The 15,768-nt window shown below is 34.8% G+C and overlaps 1 protein-coding gene across 3 annotated transcripts; it reads right to left on the reverse strand.

Moving 5' to 3' along the window:
* Positions 1 to 1,188: 1,188 nt before the first annotated feature.
* LOC103490153 (putative 1-phosphatidylinositol-3-phosphate 5-kinase FAB1D) lies at positions 1,189 to 13,844 on the reverse strand. Of its 3 annotated transcripts, XM_051089597.1 has the most exons (14): positions 13,589 to 13,796; positions 12,643 to 12,904; positions 12,501 to 12,534; positions 11,789 to 12,418; positions 7,576 to 7,723; positions 7,156 to 7,497; positions 6,087 to 6,498; positions 5,674 to 5,975; positions 5,001 to 5,335; positions 4,775 to 4,901; positions 4,489 to 4,647; positions 2,980 to 4,338; positions 2,632 to 2,898; positions 1,189 to 1,972 (listed from the first exon to the last, which is right to left on the reverse strand). In XM_051089597.1, exons 2-14 carry the CDS (start codon positions 12,848 to 12,850, stop codon positions 1,634 to 1,636), a joined length of 4,662 nt encoding a protein of 1,553 aa, XP_050945554.1. In that variant the 5' UTR covers positions 12,851 to 12,904; positions 13,589 to 13,796; the 3' UTR covers positions 1,189 to 1,633. The 3 variants fall into 3 exon arrangements, with proteins under 3 accessions (XP_050945554.1, XP_050945547.1, XP_050945550.1); XM_051089590.1 differs by having other exon boundaries at positions 5,674 to 6,498; positions 13,589 to 13,844; XM_051089593.1 differs by having other exon boundaries at positions 5,674 to 6,498; positions 13,653 to 13,807.
* Positions 13,845 to 15,768: the final 1,924 nt, after the last annotated feature.

Raw genomic sequence — 15,768 nt, forward strand, 5'->3', positions numbered from 1 at the left:
AAAAAAATTCTATTTTTAATTTAGATTACGTTTGTAAATCATAAGATTTCTTTTTCTTATGTATAACTGGTTAGAGTTTACATGAATTAAAGGAAGTTGTGTATCGACTTCTCTTTGTTTGCATAAACTATCCTATTTTTTACAATAGTTTGGTCATCCACGCTATTTTTTGTCATATTTTTACAAACTACCAATATTTTTATCATTATTTTTTTAAAAAAAACACTATATTTTTTAAAATACTCCACATTCAGCCTAATGCTTTCAAGTACGTGTCTCCGAGACGCATCCCTACACAAACAGAAAAACATCCCTTTTGCTTAAATAGTTTGAAATGACTCCTTCTTGCCTAATTAATTTTCCAAACTCCTCTTCTCCAAATAACCCTCTCTAGAGGGTTTAAAATGTATCTCAAGCTTAATTTAAGTTGTAATGTTAGAGTAATTAAAAAAGAAGAAAAAGCTTACAGCATTGCTACCTCTCCAAACTCTCAATTTTCATTCTTTGTATCTTATTCTATATAGAAAATTTTATCATTTTTTTAGAATTAAAATGTGAGCTCAAATTTGTTTATTCGGTCTTTTTATTATAGAGGTTTCTGTGTGCTATTAAAGCTTCCAAATATTAGAATGTTTTGATCCTAACTCGTGAAAAGAAATGATTTTTCCTTTAAACTCTAAAAATAGCAAGGTATAGATCGGACTCTAATCCAAGAAAATTTTTATTTAAACTCAAGAGATCCTTGGAAAAGTAGGGTAGGTCAAGGTCCAATTTAACTCAACCACTATGATAATCACTGCTACTTCCTCTAGCTCTTTTCTACTTAATTTTACTATTAATTTTAACTGTAGGCATTGAATGATAATTTTTGCTTTATCAAATTAATGGTAAATTATACAAAAAAAAAAAAAAATTAACTCAAGAGTTATATTAATTTGTTTTTTAAGAAAATTCATAATTAGTTTAAACTGAACATATTTAGAAGAAAAAAAAATCATGTTCACCCTCTGACAAAAATTTTAATTAAATCCAAATGACCCTCTAAAGTTGTCATGTAGATTGAACAAATATTCCCTTCTTTCTACAATTGAGTGGATGAAAAATGAACATTCAATGATTTATTTAAACTATACTAACAAACAGATCTTTACTTTAACAAACAAAAGAACTATGGCCCGCTGAAGGAAGTAGAAGAAAAAGATTTTTATGTATTTGATTTACTTTGTGAAAATGAATGAACATCATCAATTAATACATCTCAGATGAATGAAGATTTTATATATTTTCACAAGAATTAACAAATCTTCAGCTACTATATAACCTATACACTTTTAACTACACAATTACCCTTTTGCCCCTCAACTAGGCAACCTGAGCATGATCGGAGGCAACCTACCAGTAATTTCACCACCCTAGACTTTTTGCTAACAAAAAATTTGCAGAATATCAGGGCAAACTCATGATAAAACTGAATGGCATGTCAGCCATCTATTTACAACCATAGAATGAACTTGCAAGCATAATGAGGCAGCTGGACTTTAGTCAAAAGAGGTCATGAAGAGAGAACACCTTCCTTCATCAATCCACATTTTCTCCATTTTGATTACAAAAAACCGAGCTGCTCCTTTGGACTTTATGAAGAGAGAACATTTTCATTGGCATTCGTCTTATTAGAAGAAGCACAATCTGCGGTGCCACAGAGGTCCCAAGGCCCAGGGAGGTTCTGCTGCATGCACCAATGATCTGGGACACTCAAGAAATGTGCTGACATGAACTTTCTAAATCTCCTCTTGTACTCTTTTGGAGAAACAACGGTCGGAAGTACATTTTTTGGTATGAGGGATGATTTCACCCACGTCTCTAGTTGCTTGTCCCACGTGTATTGTCTAAGGTAATCGATTATCCCACATACAAGTTCCTTCTTTTCGGCATCAACCCCAACAAGCAGAGAATAATCCATAACATTTATCGACTGCAAGCATTATGCAAAAAATGTCAGAAAAATTAACCTTCCTAATGCATTCTTGGGGTTCAATCAGATCCACAAGTCTAAATGAGGGAAGGTAGGAGAAATACAACAAGATCTGAAAAAACTAAAGCATCTACCTGCAGACTCCATAATCAAACCTTCAAACTAACAAAATGTAAGATCTAAGCAGAGAGCTAAAATAATCCAAATAAAACAAGAGAGAAAACTCATAAACCAAAGAAGAGACTATTCTTGAAATGCTCAGAAATCTTCCAAAACCAAACTATGCAAGATAAGCTATTATTGCAAGTGAACCAAACAACTTAAGATGAGGCTTGTAAAATGTCCAAACAAGATCTGTTATGATTGTGACACTTCCTTTTAACTCTTCACACCCCACCTACCAGTAGTCCTTAAAGCTTAAACTGTAGTCTGTAGCTAATTAAACTAGTAAAACTTAATTTTTTTATTATTGAAAGATGATACAAATATACAAAATACAAAACCAGGTCAGTAACAAGTCATCCTAAGCACAAATAAAAAATAATGATAAGCAACAACGAAACACAACTATATCAAATCTGATAAACCTTTAAACAAAAAGATCTCATCAATCAGGGGGAGAGGACTTCAATGAGTGAAAGAATCAGTTTTGTACTCACATTGAGAAAAGTGGTATCATTCCAAATCGCCCGTTGCAACCGACGCTTTGCTCGATTACTCACATAGAGGGGAGATGAGTTCATGTCATTCACAAAGTTCTGATCTAAGAGGACTTCACCAAAATTGTTGGTAGCTGGATTAAATCGAGCATGTAGAGCTCCTTTAAGATCATATTGGCGAATTATGTTGCGACCGAAACTGAGGTTCTCCATAACCATCAAATCATGTCTCATCTCTTTCCCACTCTTTTGCTCTCTCACCGTTACCTAAAAAAGAATGTTAATAAGGACAACCAAGGGTGGAGGTGGTATAAAATATCAAAGAGATGAATGTTATGTCTATCAAACCTGATAGATTCCAAGAACTTTAGCAAGGCATGTCTGGTTCCCCATGTCAAATGATTCATTAATGTACTTGAAATACTCTGGAGCAAACTTCATAAATGAATCATACTCAGTTCTTTTAATTTCTTTGATAATGAACCTGTCATCAAGTGTCTTGGCAAAAAAAGATTTGCTCTTCCCACCTTTTGCGTTCCAGTTTATACAACGACTCAAAGAAGCTATGAAATGGAGCTCAGACGGGCAGCATCGACTCCGAAGATCACGAAACTGATTGATATATGGGCAATTCACAAGATATTTTCCCTTTGCTAGTGACTTTATGACCCCTTCATGATCCGATCGCTTGAAAGTTTCTGAAACAAGAGAATCCAACAAATTTAACCTGTCAAAGCTTGAGAACCGATATTCTTCTGAAGAGATGCTAGACTCTGAATCTGAGGATCCATTTGAGGGAACTTTATTTAGGCTTCGTGAACTTAAAGCTGGTTGTAAAGCGCCTCCTCCCTCTCCCTTGCTATCCTCATTATGAGAATCTGTTTGAAAGGGTTGATCTTTCAACAAAGCAAGTACACAAGCAACTATGCTCGAGAGTTCACCCTCATAGTCTGAAACAACAAAATTATCATCAGCAAGATGAATGTGCAGCTTCTGTCCTTCTTCATGGATGAAGTCAGAGGCTGCGGTTAAGAGTTTTGGAGTATAGCTACTGATGGATTTGAGTTCGGGAAAGTAACTTCTCTGGATGTCCCTCAAGTGCATCTGCCTTATCTCCGAAAACGGTGTACAAAACAATTTGCTGAGGGTCGAATCACCTATTGAAATTGGAATTGTCCTATCTACATGCAAATCACCAGATGACAGAACTCTTCCTACTTGAGAATCCTCATAATCCGAATGATGACAGTCAAAGCCATTTGACAAAGTCCCTTGGCGAGAAAGTTTTTTGGGGCTCAAATCATCTATAATCTGTATCTCCGTGACTTCAATCGCTGAAGGTAAATTAAGTTCATCACCACCCGACTCTCCATCCGAACCTTCAACTGCAATTTCTTTCAGAGGCAATACATTTTCATCTACGGATATATCTTGCTGAATTTTTGTATCATCATTTTCTGCAATTGATTCTGATTCCTCAGGTCCAACATTGATGTTGCTATTCATCTTCAACATAACTGGTTCTGGCTCAACATTTTCAGAGGTGCCAGAGTTTGTTGTAACGCCCAAAGATGCTAATGATTGCAGGCGTCTATCCCAAATACATGATTCTAGCAACAGGTCCCAGAGCAATCGATTCAAATTGAGAAATTTGTGAAAAGCCAAGTCCAGGTTTCCTTTCTTAGTAAGAGAATTTTGAATTTTTACCTGCATTTCATTCAATTAAAAAAAAAAGGAAAAGTATGCCTTAATGCATAGAAATAAGAGGATGCACTTCATCATAAACGAAAAGGAGAAGGAATTCAAAAGGAGTAAAAGTTCCAGAGAATTCCAAGGAGACAACAACAAAAAGCTAACCTCAAATTCTGATCGTTCTTCATTTAACATTTCTTCAACAAAAGAAAAGTCATTGAGAAAGCCTTGAGGGTGGTTTACATTTGAACTATTACGTTCAGATATGATCTTCTTCAGAGAGTGTGCAATCTCAGAGAAAAGTAACATCCCTTTCGTGTAAACCTTGACCAGATGTTAAAAAATCACACACTTCACAATTGAGTAATCCATACACTATTAGAAGAAATCAATTGGAATCTCATCATAAAGCAGAGAAGGGTGACAGACAAACATAGATAAGATTACATACATTTTCAATTTCTTTGATGAGATGACCTTGTCTCATTGAACTGTTGAACTCCAATTTCTGAGGAGGCATAGAGACCGTATAAATTGCTACCTCAGAATATCTGAACATAGCAACCATATTGCCCAGTCTACAAACCACAATGATAATAATCAAGGAAGACTGAGTTCAGGACAGAAAAAATGAAAATGCAAGCACAAGTAAATATCCAGTCTATGGCAACACGTACCCGAAGAAGTAGAGGAAGTCCCCAAACAAAGAATGACCACAAACTGATGATTTACTAGGTAAAGTGTCATCAGAGAAACAAAGCTCTAAAAACTTCCCAAATGATAAGCCACGTGCAGCTGTAGAGATCAGCACCCTTTTTGTGGACTTTGAAGGTCCTCCCAGAGATTTACACTTACTGCAACGACTCCACATCCAAAGTTTTCCTTCTGTTTCACCTGGCAAAACTTTATCTCCTGGAAGCTGTTTGACTTGAATGGAAAGCTGCTTTCGATAGTGTGCATAATAGTAAAAGTGAGCTTCTGGCAGTTCGCCACAGACAGTGCAGAGATTATTCTGCAGTTGCACCAAAGTTCAGAACCATCTTAGAAAATGTTGACTCTTATAGTTTATGATTAGGGCTATTCCAAACTCAGTAGCCTCATGCACAGATGGTTTTTCTCATTGGTAAAACAAACGAGTCAAGATAATTAGATGCATCATAGTCTTACTGCAGCTTCTAGTCTTATTGCAGCTTTACCAGAAGCTAAGAAGTATATAAACTTCAAAATATATATATACAAAATTATTGATTATTATAAACTAGTATTCCACATGCTATAAGATAAATTAACGAGTGAATTTAGTAAATTGTATATTAAAATGTAGTAGGTAATCATGGCTCCATTTCAAACCTGATTTAGTAAATTTTCTTGTAAAAATTTCCCTAGAGGAACATCAAAATTCTTGTAGAACACAATATGTGAAAAATGGCTCTGCTCACACATGGTTCCCTTCAATGCATTTCGGCTCGACATCAAAACCAAAATACTCTGGGAATCTAATGGCGGTTTCTTCTGCATTGTGTCTCCGGTATCGTTAGGAGCAGTTTCATGGAATCCAAGGCCTTCCAAGGTTGATTGATGTGACACAGACTGTTCATGAACGGAATTCTCTCCATCAGAACTGCCCCTAACTTCCTCATCAAACTGATAGACTGCCTGTAGAGTAGATGGAATTGAGTCAGACTTTGCAACCAAGCCACTCAAGTCACTCTCATGTCCAAAATAAGAAGACAATGACAGATAGGGAGAGGTTAAAAGGAAACTTTCCCCCATAGCTCTCTTTAATGAATCAGAAATGGATGAGAATCCAGAAAATATGGCAGGATTATATGGTTCTGGTTCAGAGGACACTATTAGCTTTTCCACCGTCTCCACGTTTGATTCGTTGGATGCCTCCTCATGGGATCCACTTGAAATATGAATATTCGTTGGTTGTTCAATTTGATCACTTGCACTCTCAGCTTGACCCACTTTTGGGCTACGAGGCTCTAAAGGTGATTGGGGATCAGATGAAGCAATCGATGGTACTCCACCAAATGGAATAGTTGCAAACATAGCTTGCTGGTCAACAATGAAAGAAGTCTCTAATATTAATTGAAATGCCATAACAACGGCACACTGCACAACCAACTTAACCCTCTTCAGTTCATCACTGTGAGCTCCTTTCAGCAAAATCTGCAGCAGATTTTAAGTACATAGTTCATTTGTGCCCAAAAGACGGTCAATTAAATCAATATTCTAATTTGGAATTTAATCTATCATCAGGCAAAACAATATCAAAGTCCAACCATGGATGTCATAATACAAAAAAAATTTAGAAAGAGGCAACACCACACACCCCATATGATGGTGAGATGAAAAATTAGAACATAAAAAGTGAGTGCAACTCTCTGCAGATATAGGGATTAAATCAAAGACCATGCTAGTGTAATCCTACAAGAATTCATGCAACCAATATTCTCATCTTTGTTTTAGAAGGCTGTCAAAAGACAAAATTGCATGATATGGCTCAAACTCTTACAAAACTGAAACATGTGTCCCAACTAATGCTTGTGTCTCAACTAATGTTTGTGCCCCTAAAAAAAGGAGTATTTCTTGCCAGGATGGAGCTTTGAAAAAGCTAAAGTTCTTTTAACTTAACTTATTTTCACACTCAAGGAATTGTCTACAGTAACACAAAATCTTTTCTTTTTCCTTCACAAAAATGAAACCAGCAATTAAACAGCCAGAGAACACCAACCATCCATTTGCGTAGTTGATTGGTAATGAATGAATCTATCTCAAACTCAATATATAATGGTAGAGAGAGCCAACTAGAAATAGCACACTAACCGTACAACCCAAACGTGTTGGACAGCCCTCAATAAACATTAAAGTTTTAGTTGACATCTTTCCTCCCTCCAAAACACCAGCATGTTCTTCTACAATTTTTTGAAAATAAACAGCATCACACTGTCTTGTCTTTTGGCTCATTAAAGTTTCAGATGTTAAAATTGGTGAACCAGTACAAAGAGCTATTCTCTGAAGACGGTGGAGCTTCATATCAAGCACTAATGTCATGCCTTTCTTGAGAATTGCTTCTTGGATAACTCGTGCTGCAGTTTTTTCAACTAAAATAACATTTGCAGTGCAACCTTCAATCATCTCTATAACATGATTCGTAAAATCATTTTCCTGTGATCAGACAAAAAAGAAATCAGAAGACATACAGGTGTATTTCTCAGTCAGACAGAAACGTCTAAATTTCAGTACCTGATCCATTGAATTAAATGAAGACAGTCTACTTATTGGAGCCTCACCAAGCATGCCTTGAATCAGTACTAACTTCGGGTTCTTACAATGTGTCGGCATGTGTTTGTGAGCTGCATGCTTCTTGAATACCATGCCCTTGACAAATTGACTGAAATAGGGAAAAAACCCATTTGAAGCTCCACAATTTAAAGTAAAAAGCTGTCCTGCTCTTTCTTAACATTTAAGAAGGAAGAGGGAAAAAACACACCCACACACCCCAAAACTAAAGATTTGTGTGCTCCACTCACTCTACATCTTTTCACCTGTTCCTTCCAACACTTCAAATTAGAAGAATGAAGGGAAGGGACTCTGTCACTAGACAGGCTTTTGAATCCATTTTTTTGTGTTGTTTCTGTTTGTGTCATAAGCTTTTAATTAAAATGAATTAAGTCTAACCACCCCAGGAATCTAAAGAAAGGTGAAGAGTGACAACCAGTGTATTAGATGACGCTTAGAAAAAATTGTATAGACAGAAGTTAAGGATGGACAAATGAATACAACATCAGATTAGAATAAGAGGGTTTTGACTCTGCATGTATGAGATAGTATAGCATACCAAGAAGGTGTGCCTTCAATTTGATAGCCCATTTACAAAGAACTTTACAATTTACTACGAACTTTCTGATCAGGTGTGCTTATTCTAGAGTGATTCCAGGTCCGGGATAGACCCAAAAATACTTCTAAAAGGCATGTTCCAAAGACACACGTTGTTTGTATCAGCAATATAAATATCGAGTCTCAAAAGACTTCAAGACATTATATAACATTTTTAGATCACAGCAACGAACAACTGTTGCCAAGTTTCTAGATGAAAGGACACGTGAACTAAATGACATCAGATTAAAATCTAAGGGATTCTAAAAAGTAGGAGATATAGAGTGTGTCAAGTCTATATTCCAAATCACGGGCTTGGAACATCATGTCATCACTGAAAACCAAGCATGGAATGAACAAGCAAAAACAATCTTATAAAAAAAAATTAGAAGTAAAAATGAGATACTAAAATGCCTAAGCTTCAAATATTATCCTTCCGCTTGTTTCAAGTAAAACATCCCTCCCAAAAATAATTAAATAATAAATAAAAGAGCAACACCTCCAAAGCTAAGCACGTGTCTCAAGTACACCATAGATGATAGACGACACAACTATGGCACAAAGAATCCAACTCTATCAAGAGCCAAAAAAGGAAGAATGTTCTTTTTAATCCCAATCCTAGAATAAGGAACTACCCTTCAAAAAGGCAACTCTCTGCCCATATATTGTTGAGTTAAATTGAAACTAAAAATAGGACCCTAGACAGAAATGGTATCCATCTGGTATGGTAAGGCTATATCATACGAATGAGAGAAAAGAAGAGGCAACAAACGTTTGTCGCTTATCCATTTATCTTCCAAAAGATGATGAAATTAAGAAGGAAAATGTAGATCAATGAAAACCTTGAGGTGTCTAGTGTACAGAAGGAAGAAGACCCTGCTAATCTTAACTGCATCTTGTATCTTTTCAAGTAAAAGAAGTTTTTAATTATTGGGTTGAAACTGTAATCATTTTCTATCTTTTTTGGGAAAAGAAACAGAAATTTCATGCCATTGATGAATGAACTGTGGTCCTCCCCAAGTTATTGGGTTGGGTTGGGTTGGGTTGGGCTTCCATGAATGGCTGCTAGGCAGGTTAGCCTCCCTCCATATCTAGTGATTCCTCTTGGTCATAGTCCCAAGTGTTCTTTTGAAATCTGGTCCTGAAAAAGATCCTAAACATCTAGCTCCCTGGAAAAAAACCATTTTTATCTAAGGGCAGCCAATGAACTCTTATCACTGAAGTTTTGAGTGGGATGTCAATTGACTACCTTCCCCTATGTGATCAAGTGAGGGAGTTGAGGAGGGTAGAAAGCCCTCACTTGGTGAGAGGGACACGGTGCCTAAACCAGTGGGTCATTTCATAGACTACCTGGATTACATATGGAGGCCCTTTTGGCCAAGTGTTTCTAGCACAGATCATAGGTCACTAAGTATGTACTCATCCTTCAGTCCTACCATTGGTGGTGGTTTGAATTCAGGAACCCCTGAAAACTGATTTTTTGGAAGGATCAATGATGAGGAGATGGCCCTTTGTGTATCCTACCCTTTACCAGCGGGAATGGCAAGAACACTCTTTTTGGGAGGATCAATGGTGGGAGATAGCACTTTGTGTATCTTCATCCACGTTAGTTTCTTGTATCCTCAGTGAGGATGCATTTGATTGCATTTGTCTTGCCTTCTATCTATGAGTATCCTTTCTTCACCTACTCTAGGTTTAGTCTACCTCGTCTTAATAGTGAAACAATTGAAGTTGTGAGTTAAATCTCTTTGTTACGAATTTTTCAATTAGACTGAGGAGGAGGAATCCTCACTTTGGGCTCCTTGTTCTTTGGGGTTTCTTGCAATTCTTTTTCCATCTCATTTCTGACTTTACTCCTAGGTCTCCTCCATATTTCTTGTTATGGAAGGTGCAAATATTGAAGGTCATTTTCTTTGCTTAACAAGATAAACTGAGTTCTAAAGGCACTCATCCTTTTTGGTGGTGTCACACTAGTACATTATCTTCAAATGCATGCAAATGTATAGTAAAGGATCTCGACCACCTCTAGAGTTTTCCTTTAGCAGCTTCATATTGATATTGCTTTTTGAAGGAGTCTGGGTTCGACCTAGCAAAGATTGCTGGTCTATGATTCACAAGGTTACCATGTACCCACCCCTTTCAGGATACACACAAGTTCCTCTGGTACGGGAGGAATAATACTATTTACGAGGGTTTGGGATGTTCTGGTGAGATGACAAGGTTTGATCCCTGATTAGGTTTACTGTTTCTTGGTTTGATTACCAAAGATTTCTGACATTATCTGTCAGGTCTTATCCTTTCGGAATGGAGTCTGTTTCTATATAGGTAGTTGTAGTGACTCCTCTTTAGACTCCTCTTTTTGGGTTGTCCTTTTGTTTGCCCTTCTATTTACTTGTTAGTTACTTGTATCATGATTCTAATTATTTTCATTATAAATAAATAAATAGTAAAAACGATTAATGGATATTTCCACAACAAAAGAAAATTTGACAAAGATAACAAATTTGTTTCAATCAGCGAACGGATTTTAATATTTAATAAAGTATTTTACCACTTATATCTATTTACCTACATGTATTTGTATTATTGTAGACATCTAAAATATCTATGAGAGGGAGAGGGAGAGGGAGATATTAGAGATGTATAAACACATTTAAATAGGCAAATAATTAGGGGTTTATGCAGCTGAAAGGAAACATGGGCCATCCAAACTTGAGACTAGGCATTAGAAGAGGTTTCTTTGATGGGGAATTAAGCAGCTGGTTGGTCTCTTCTTGAGAAAACTCAATACTATGGTATTAGAATAGGTTGTTTTCATCTTATATATATATATATATATATATATATATATATATATATATATATATATATATATATATATATATATATATATATATATATATATGTATGTATAATTTGGGGGAAGAGAATTACTTTTGAGAAGCCGGAATGTGTTCTTTGTTGTGGGGTTTACCGGGGGAGAAAAACAATGGATGAGTGATTGAGAGAAAGTGTTTGGTCCCTTGTGAGATTCAATATTTCTCTATAGGCTTCCGAGGCGACTTCCTTTTGTAATTGTTTGCTAGGTTTTATACTTCTTGATCGGAGTCCCAATCTTTAGGATTGATCCCTTTTGTGGGCTTTTTTTTTTTTTTTTTTGTCTTTGTACGCTGGTTGTATTCTTTTATTTATTTATTTATTCTCAACGAAAGTTGATCTTTCATCAAACTTTAAAAATTTGAAAATACCACTGTTATATGATAAAATAATTAAAAGAATGGGAATAGCCGGATAAAAGTTTCTGATTTCCGTTCCCAAATTGATGGGTTTAGACATGAAACTCCCAAAAATTCATCAATCAAAGACGTAAAATACGAAATCTTTACAAATTTAAACGATGTGCAAGCACCAAAGAAAAAACTTAAAAGACCTCATCCACCATCCGAAAGGAGCACAAGAAGCCACAAAGCGCTGGCTGATGGTAGACAACTATACACATATCAATACTAATATAAAGTAAAAGTAACAATACCTCCCTATATTAATTTTGCAGTCAACATAACGTAGTTTAGTAAATTACCTTTGTTTGCGAGTACCTGTTGCAATGCACTTCACTTTTACATGAGCGTTTGGATCCATCGCTTTACCATTTACTACAGGCTTCAAAAATGTGGCAGCTTCCCAAGACAAAGAAGAAACTATATCCACCCAATTTTCACTATCCTCCCCTGATGAGGCAGGGACATGAACTACTTTAAGAAGATGGCGTATGAAAGCCTTGTACTTCCCATTCATAACCTGTTGCATTGCCCTTTGTTTTTCCTCTTTAAACCTATAGCTAACACTAGCTTCATCCACAGAGCGACTAAAGGAACTTGACGTGCTCCACTCTGAGCTATCACCAAACTCATCATCGTCATCATCGTTATAACCCATCCCACCCTCCATGTGATCCTCTGGGTCCTCTGGCTCTGGAGGATCCCACAGATCAGGATCCATCCAATTAGAATTAGATTGCTCAACATCTGCATTGACAGGAACACCAGAGGCGTTCTGTGTTGTTTCTTGATTATTTGACATGACACTTCCATCATCTCTTCCACTGAGTTGATCATTGCTGTCAGCTACTTCACTCGAGTTAAGTGACATCCTTTCTTGCCTACAATCGATATCTTCTTGGCTACTTCCTGTTGCACTTTCTTGACCATCCCTAATAAAATAAAATGAATCCAATGACCATACGAAAAAAGTGGTGGTTGACTAAAAAAAGATCCCTTAGTAAGCTATATTACCTGACATCTAAATTTGCCACAGTTGAACAATCACCTGATGAGAAGAGAAGATAAAAGGCATTAAATCATGAGAATCAGGATTCATTGAGAAAAATAGAAGTATAGAAACACTTGAAAGAAGTATAATTAGCAGAAACGCAACTATTGCAGCTTGACAGCGAAGGCATTGGACTTAACGTCGGTGCTTCACTCGAATTTCTATTATCTGACTTCATCATTTCTTGCTCCTGATTCTCTTTGCAAACTCTACACAAACACATGGGGTCTGCATCATCTAGTTTAAGAGAACTACCATTCTCCAAATTTTTTCCATTTGAATCTGTTATCACAGCACCACAATAATGGCACATACTACACACCAAGCACCTCTAATTTCACTCAAGAACAGCCTCTCCGACACCAATCTAAGGCAAAATAATACCATATTGTCAGTACAACATTTTCTTGAAATTCGGAAACCACATTTAAGTAATTGTAAATTAATCAATGATCATGATAAAAAGTTTAATCAACCTCTAAAAGATTGCATGCAGAAAACAACTTTCACAAATGCTTTAACACCGACAATCCAAACAACCCATATGAAGAAATCTGACACCCATCTAATAGTATGATCCCGAGTACCAAATAACAAGAAGTAGCTAAAGAATGAAGACAGAATTTATCTTCAAACTCAGATTAAGATAAAAGAAACCCAGCAAACAAAAATCAACAAGTAGATCCTCAATTACCATTCTTCACCAACAAAAAAAAAAGGAATTTGAAGTTCCAAAGAAACCCAAGAAAAACCCAAATGCAAAAGAAAAGAACTCCACCCCACCAACACAACACCATCCCACGAACAGAAAATTTAGGAAACGAAACACAAAATAAGTTTCAGAATTGAATATCAAGAAACTAACTAAAAACCCCCAACCACAAATATCAAAACCAAATCCGACCCATCAGCCTCAGGGGCAAGAAACATCAAGAAAACCCAATTTCACAATTAAAAAAAAAAAAGAAAAAGAATACAAAAGAAAGAAGAAGAAGAAGAAGAAGAAGAAGAAGAAGAAGAAGAATTGAAAGAAACTGAGTAAATTACTTACAGTAAAAGCAAACAAAGAAGTGGATATGGCTTGAAAATCAATCCAAAGAAAGAGAAAAAGAGACCTTGGTTGTTACTTTGGATTGAATTAATTGGGTTTGAAGAAATCAAAGAAGAAGCATAGAAGAATGGGTGTAGTTGGGAATGGAGAAATGGGTTGTAGAGTCCAGAAGAGTTCAAAGTGACAAAGAAAGGGGAAAAATGGAATTTATTTTGAAGCGAAAAAGGGGGAAGGAAAGAGAAAACTGTAAGAGAATTGAGGAGACCAGGAAAAAAATAATAATAATAATAATAATAATAATAAATATCATTGTGGGACCCCCGCATATATTAATCTTGAAATTTTATTTTTTTTGTTGGTTCAAAATTTAAATCGAATAATGTTTAAGCAAAGTAACGGCAGAAATCACTGTATTATTTTATTTTCTAATGTCTTCTCTTTTTCTTCTTTTTTTGTATATAAAAATGTAAATAAAATACAATAAAAAGAATCCATGTATTTTTGCTCTTATTATCTTTGTAATAAATTTTCTTTATTTTCTTTTCTTTTTCTTTTCTTTTTTTTTTTTCTTTTTTTCATACAGCTGTATGTTATTTATATTGGAAAGTAGAACATTCTCGTATGACAATAGGTACATTCCCTTTTCCTTTTATTTCTCTTTTACATTTATGATATTAAATATTTTCTTTTATTCTTTTGTATTATCAATTTAATGTTTCACTAAATAAGTAATTTTAAATTATTCAAAATAAACGATTGTCTAAGTTTTTTTTCTTTTAAATCACTCATATATGTTTTCATGTACTTTGTTTGATACATAAACTCAACCAAATTAAGATAAAGTTAATACTTTTTACATATAACACAAAATGTCTTATGACTGTTAATACAATTAAACTATTATATTCTCAATTCAAAGGTCAAAAACTCAAAATATACTAAATATGTTATTGATATGATGTTTCAAAAGAGTATGACATAAGATGTAAGTACTTTATTTTGAGGGTAGAAATACTTTTAAAATGAAAAAGAAAAAACGTTACAATAAAATTAACCATGGAAATGGGATCAAATCACTCTTTTACAAAATCCCATTCTTTTTTCTTTTTTGAAAAGATTTGGATTAGTTTCCATCCTACTGTAAACTACTTAATTAACATCATGGCTTTTTAATCTATTAAAGTTGTATGTATATTCAAGTCACTATTGTGTCTTAACTTGACATTTTTATTAGTAAAATATTTTTGTGTAAATCGCTTTTTTTATCTTAACCAATGGTTCGATCATACAAATTTTGATATAAAAATTAAATAAAATAATTAATAATTTTACAAAATTCAACAAGTCCATTTTTTTTAATCATCTCCTCTCTTTATCTATCAGTGAAGTAATAAATTACTATTAGTAAGCATCTTTGATAAACTTGTTTTTATCGAAGTATCTATGTATCTAGAATAAGGAGTTGGTTATAATAATTGTCCAACTAAATTATAGTAATTAGAGTTTAGATTATTTAAATCATTAATTTTTCTGGTTCCAAATACTCTTTTAACAAACTTCATCCATCCACTTTCATGAAATACGATCAAAAGGCAGTAAAGAAAATATAGAAATATAAAGATGAGTTATGAATTACACTTTTTGGTTATTCAAGAAATTTAAGCTAATACAAATTAATTTTTATATCTAAACTCTTTACACTGGGAATTTAGAACTTTAGGATCCTCTAAATTTGATAACGTCTTTTATTATTCTTCTTGTTCCAAACAGTACTCAGACACCTTCATACGACCAAAAAGCAAAGGAAGATATAGAAACATAAAGAAGGAGAGTTTTGTTTTCATATTTTGATCGAAGGGAAAAAAATCCTAAAAGGAGGGGTGGGTGGAGACGAGTTTCGAAGAAGAAGAAGAAGAAGAAAGGATGGTGCCGACTGTGGCGGCAACAATGGCGATTACGAAATCGTCCAAGGTGGGAGAGGTAAGAGAGTATTAATTTTCTCTTTTATTATTAATTATATTTTAATTCCTTAACTTATAAGAAAGCATTCTTTGTTAATTTGACTAATGACAAAATGACCAAAAGTGAGCACTAATTCTTTAAACTTTATGGTAAAATTACACTATCTTAAAACTTAAAAAGACAATCAAGCCTCACAGAAAAATAAAATAGTTATTTGA

The sequence above is a fragment of the Cucumis melo genome, chromosome 1 (assembly GCF_025177605.1).
Source record: "Cucumis melo cultivar AY chromosome 1, USDA_Cmelo_AY_1.0, whole genome shotgun sequence".
NCBI classification, from domain to species: domain Eukaryota; kingdom Viridiplantae; phylum Streptophyta; class Magnoliopsida; order Cucurbitales; family Cucurbitaceae; genus Cucumis; species Cucumis melo.

Excerpts from the sequence above, each read along its gene's own strand:
- LOC103490153 (XM_051089590.1), bottom strand. The coding sequence starts at position 12,850 with ATGTGCCATTATTGTGGTGCTGTGATAACAGATTCAAATGGAAAAAAT. Across the intron at positions 12,535-12,642 it reads TTCGCTGTCAAGCTGCAATA|GTGATTGTTCAACTGTGGCA; the intron begins GTTGCGTTTCTG and ends TCTTCTCATCAG. Across the intron at positions 7,724-11,788 it reads ACAGGTACTCGCAAACAAAG|TCAATTTGTCAAGGGCATGG; the intron begins GTAATTTACTAA and ends TCCCTATTTCAG.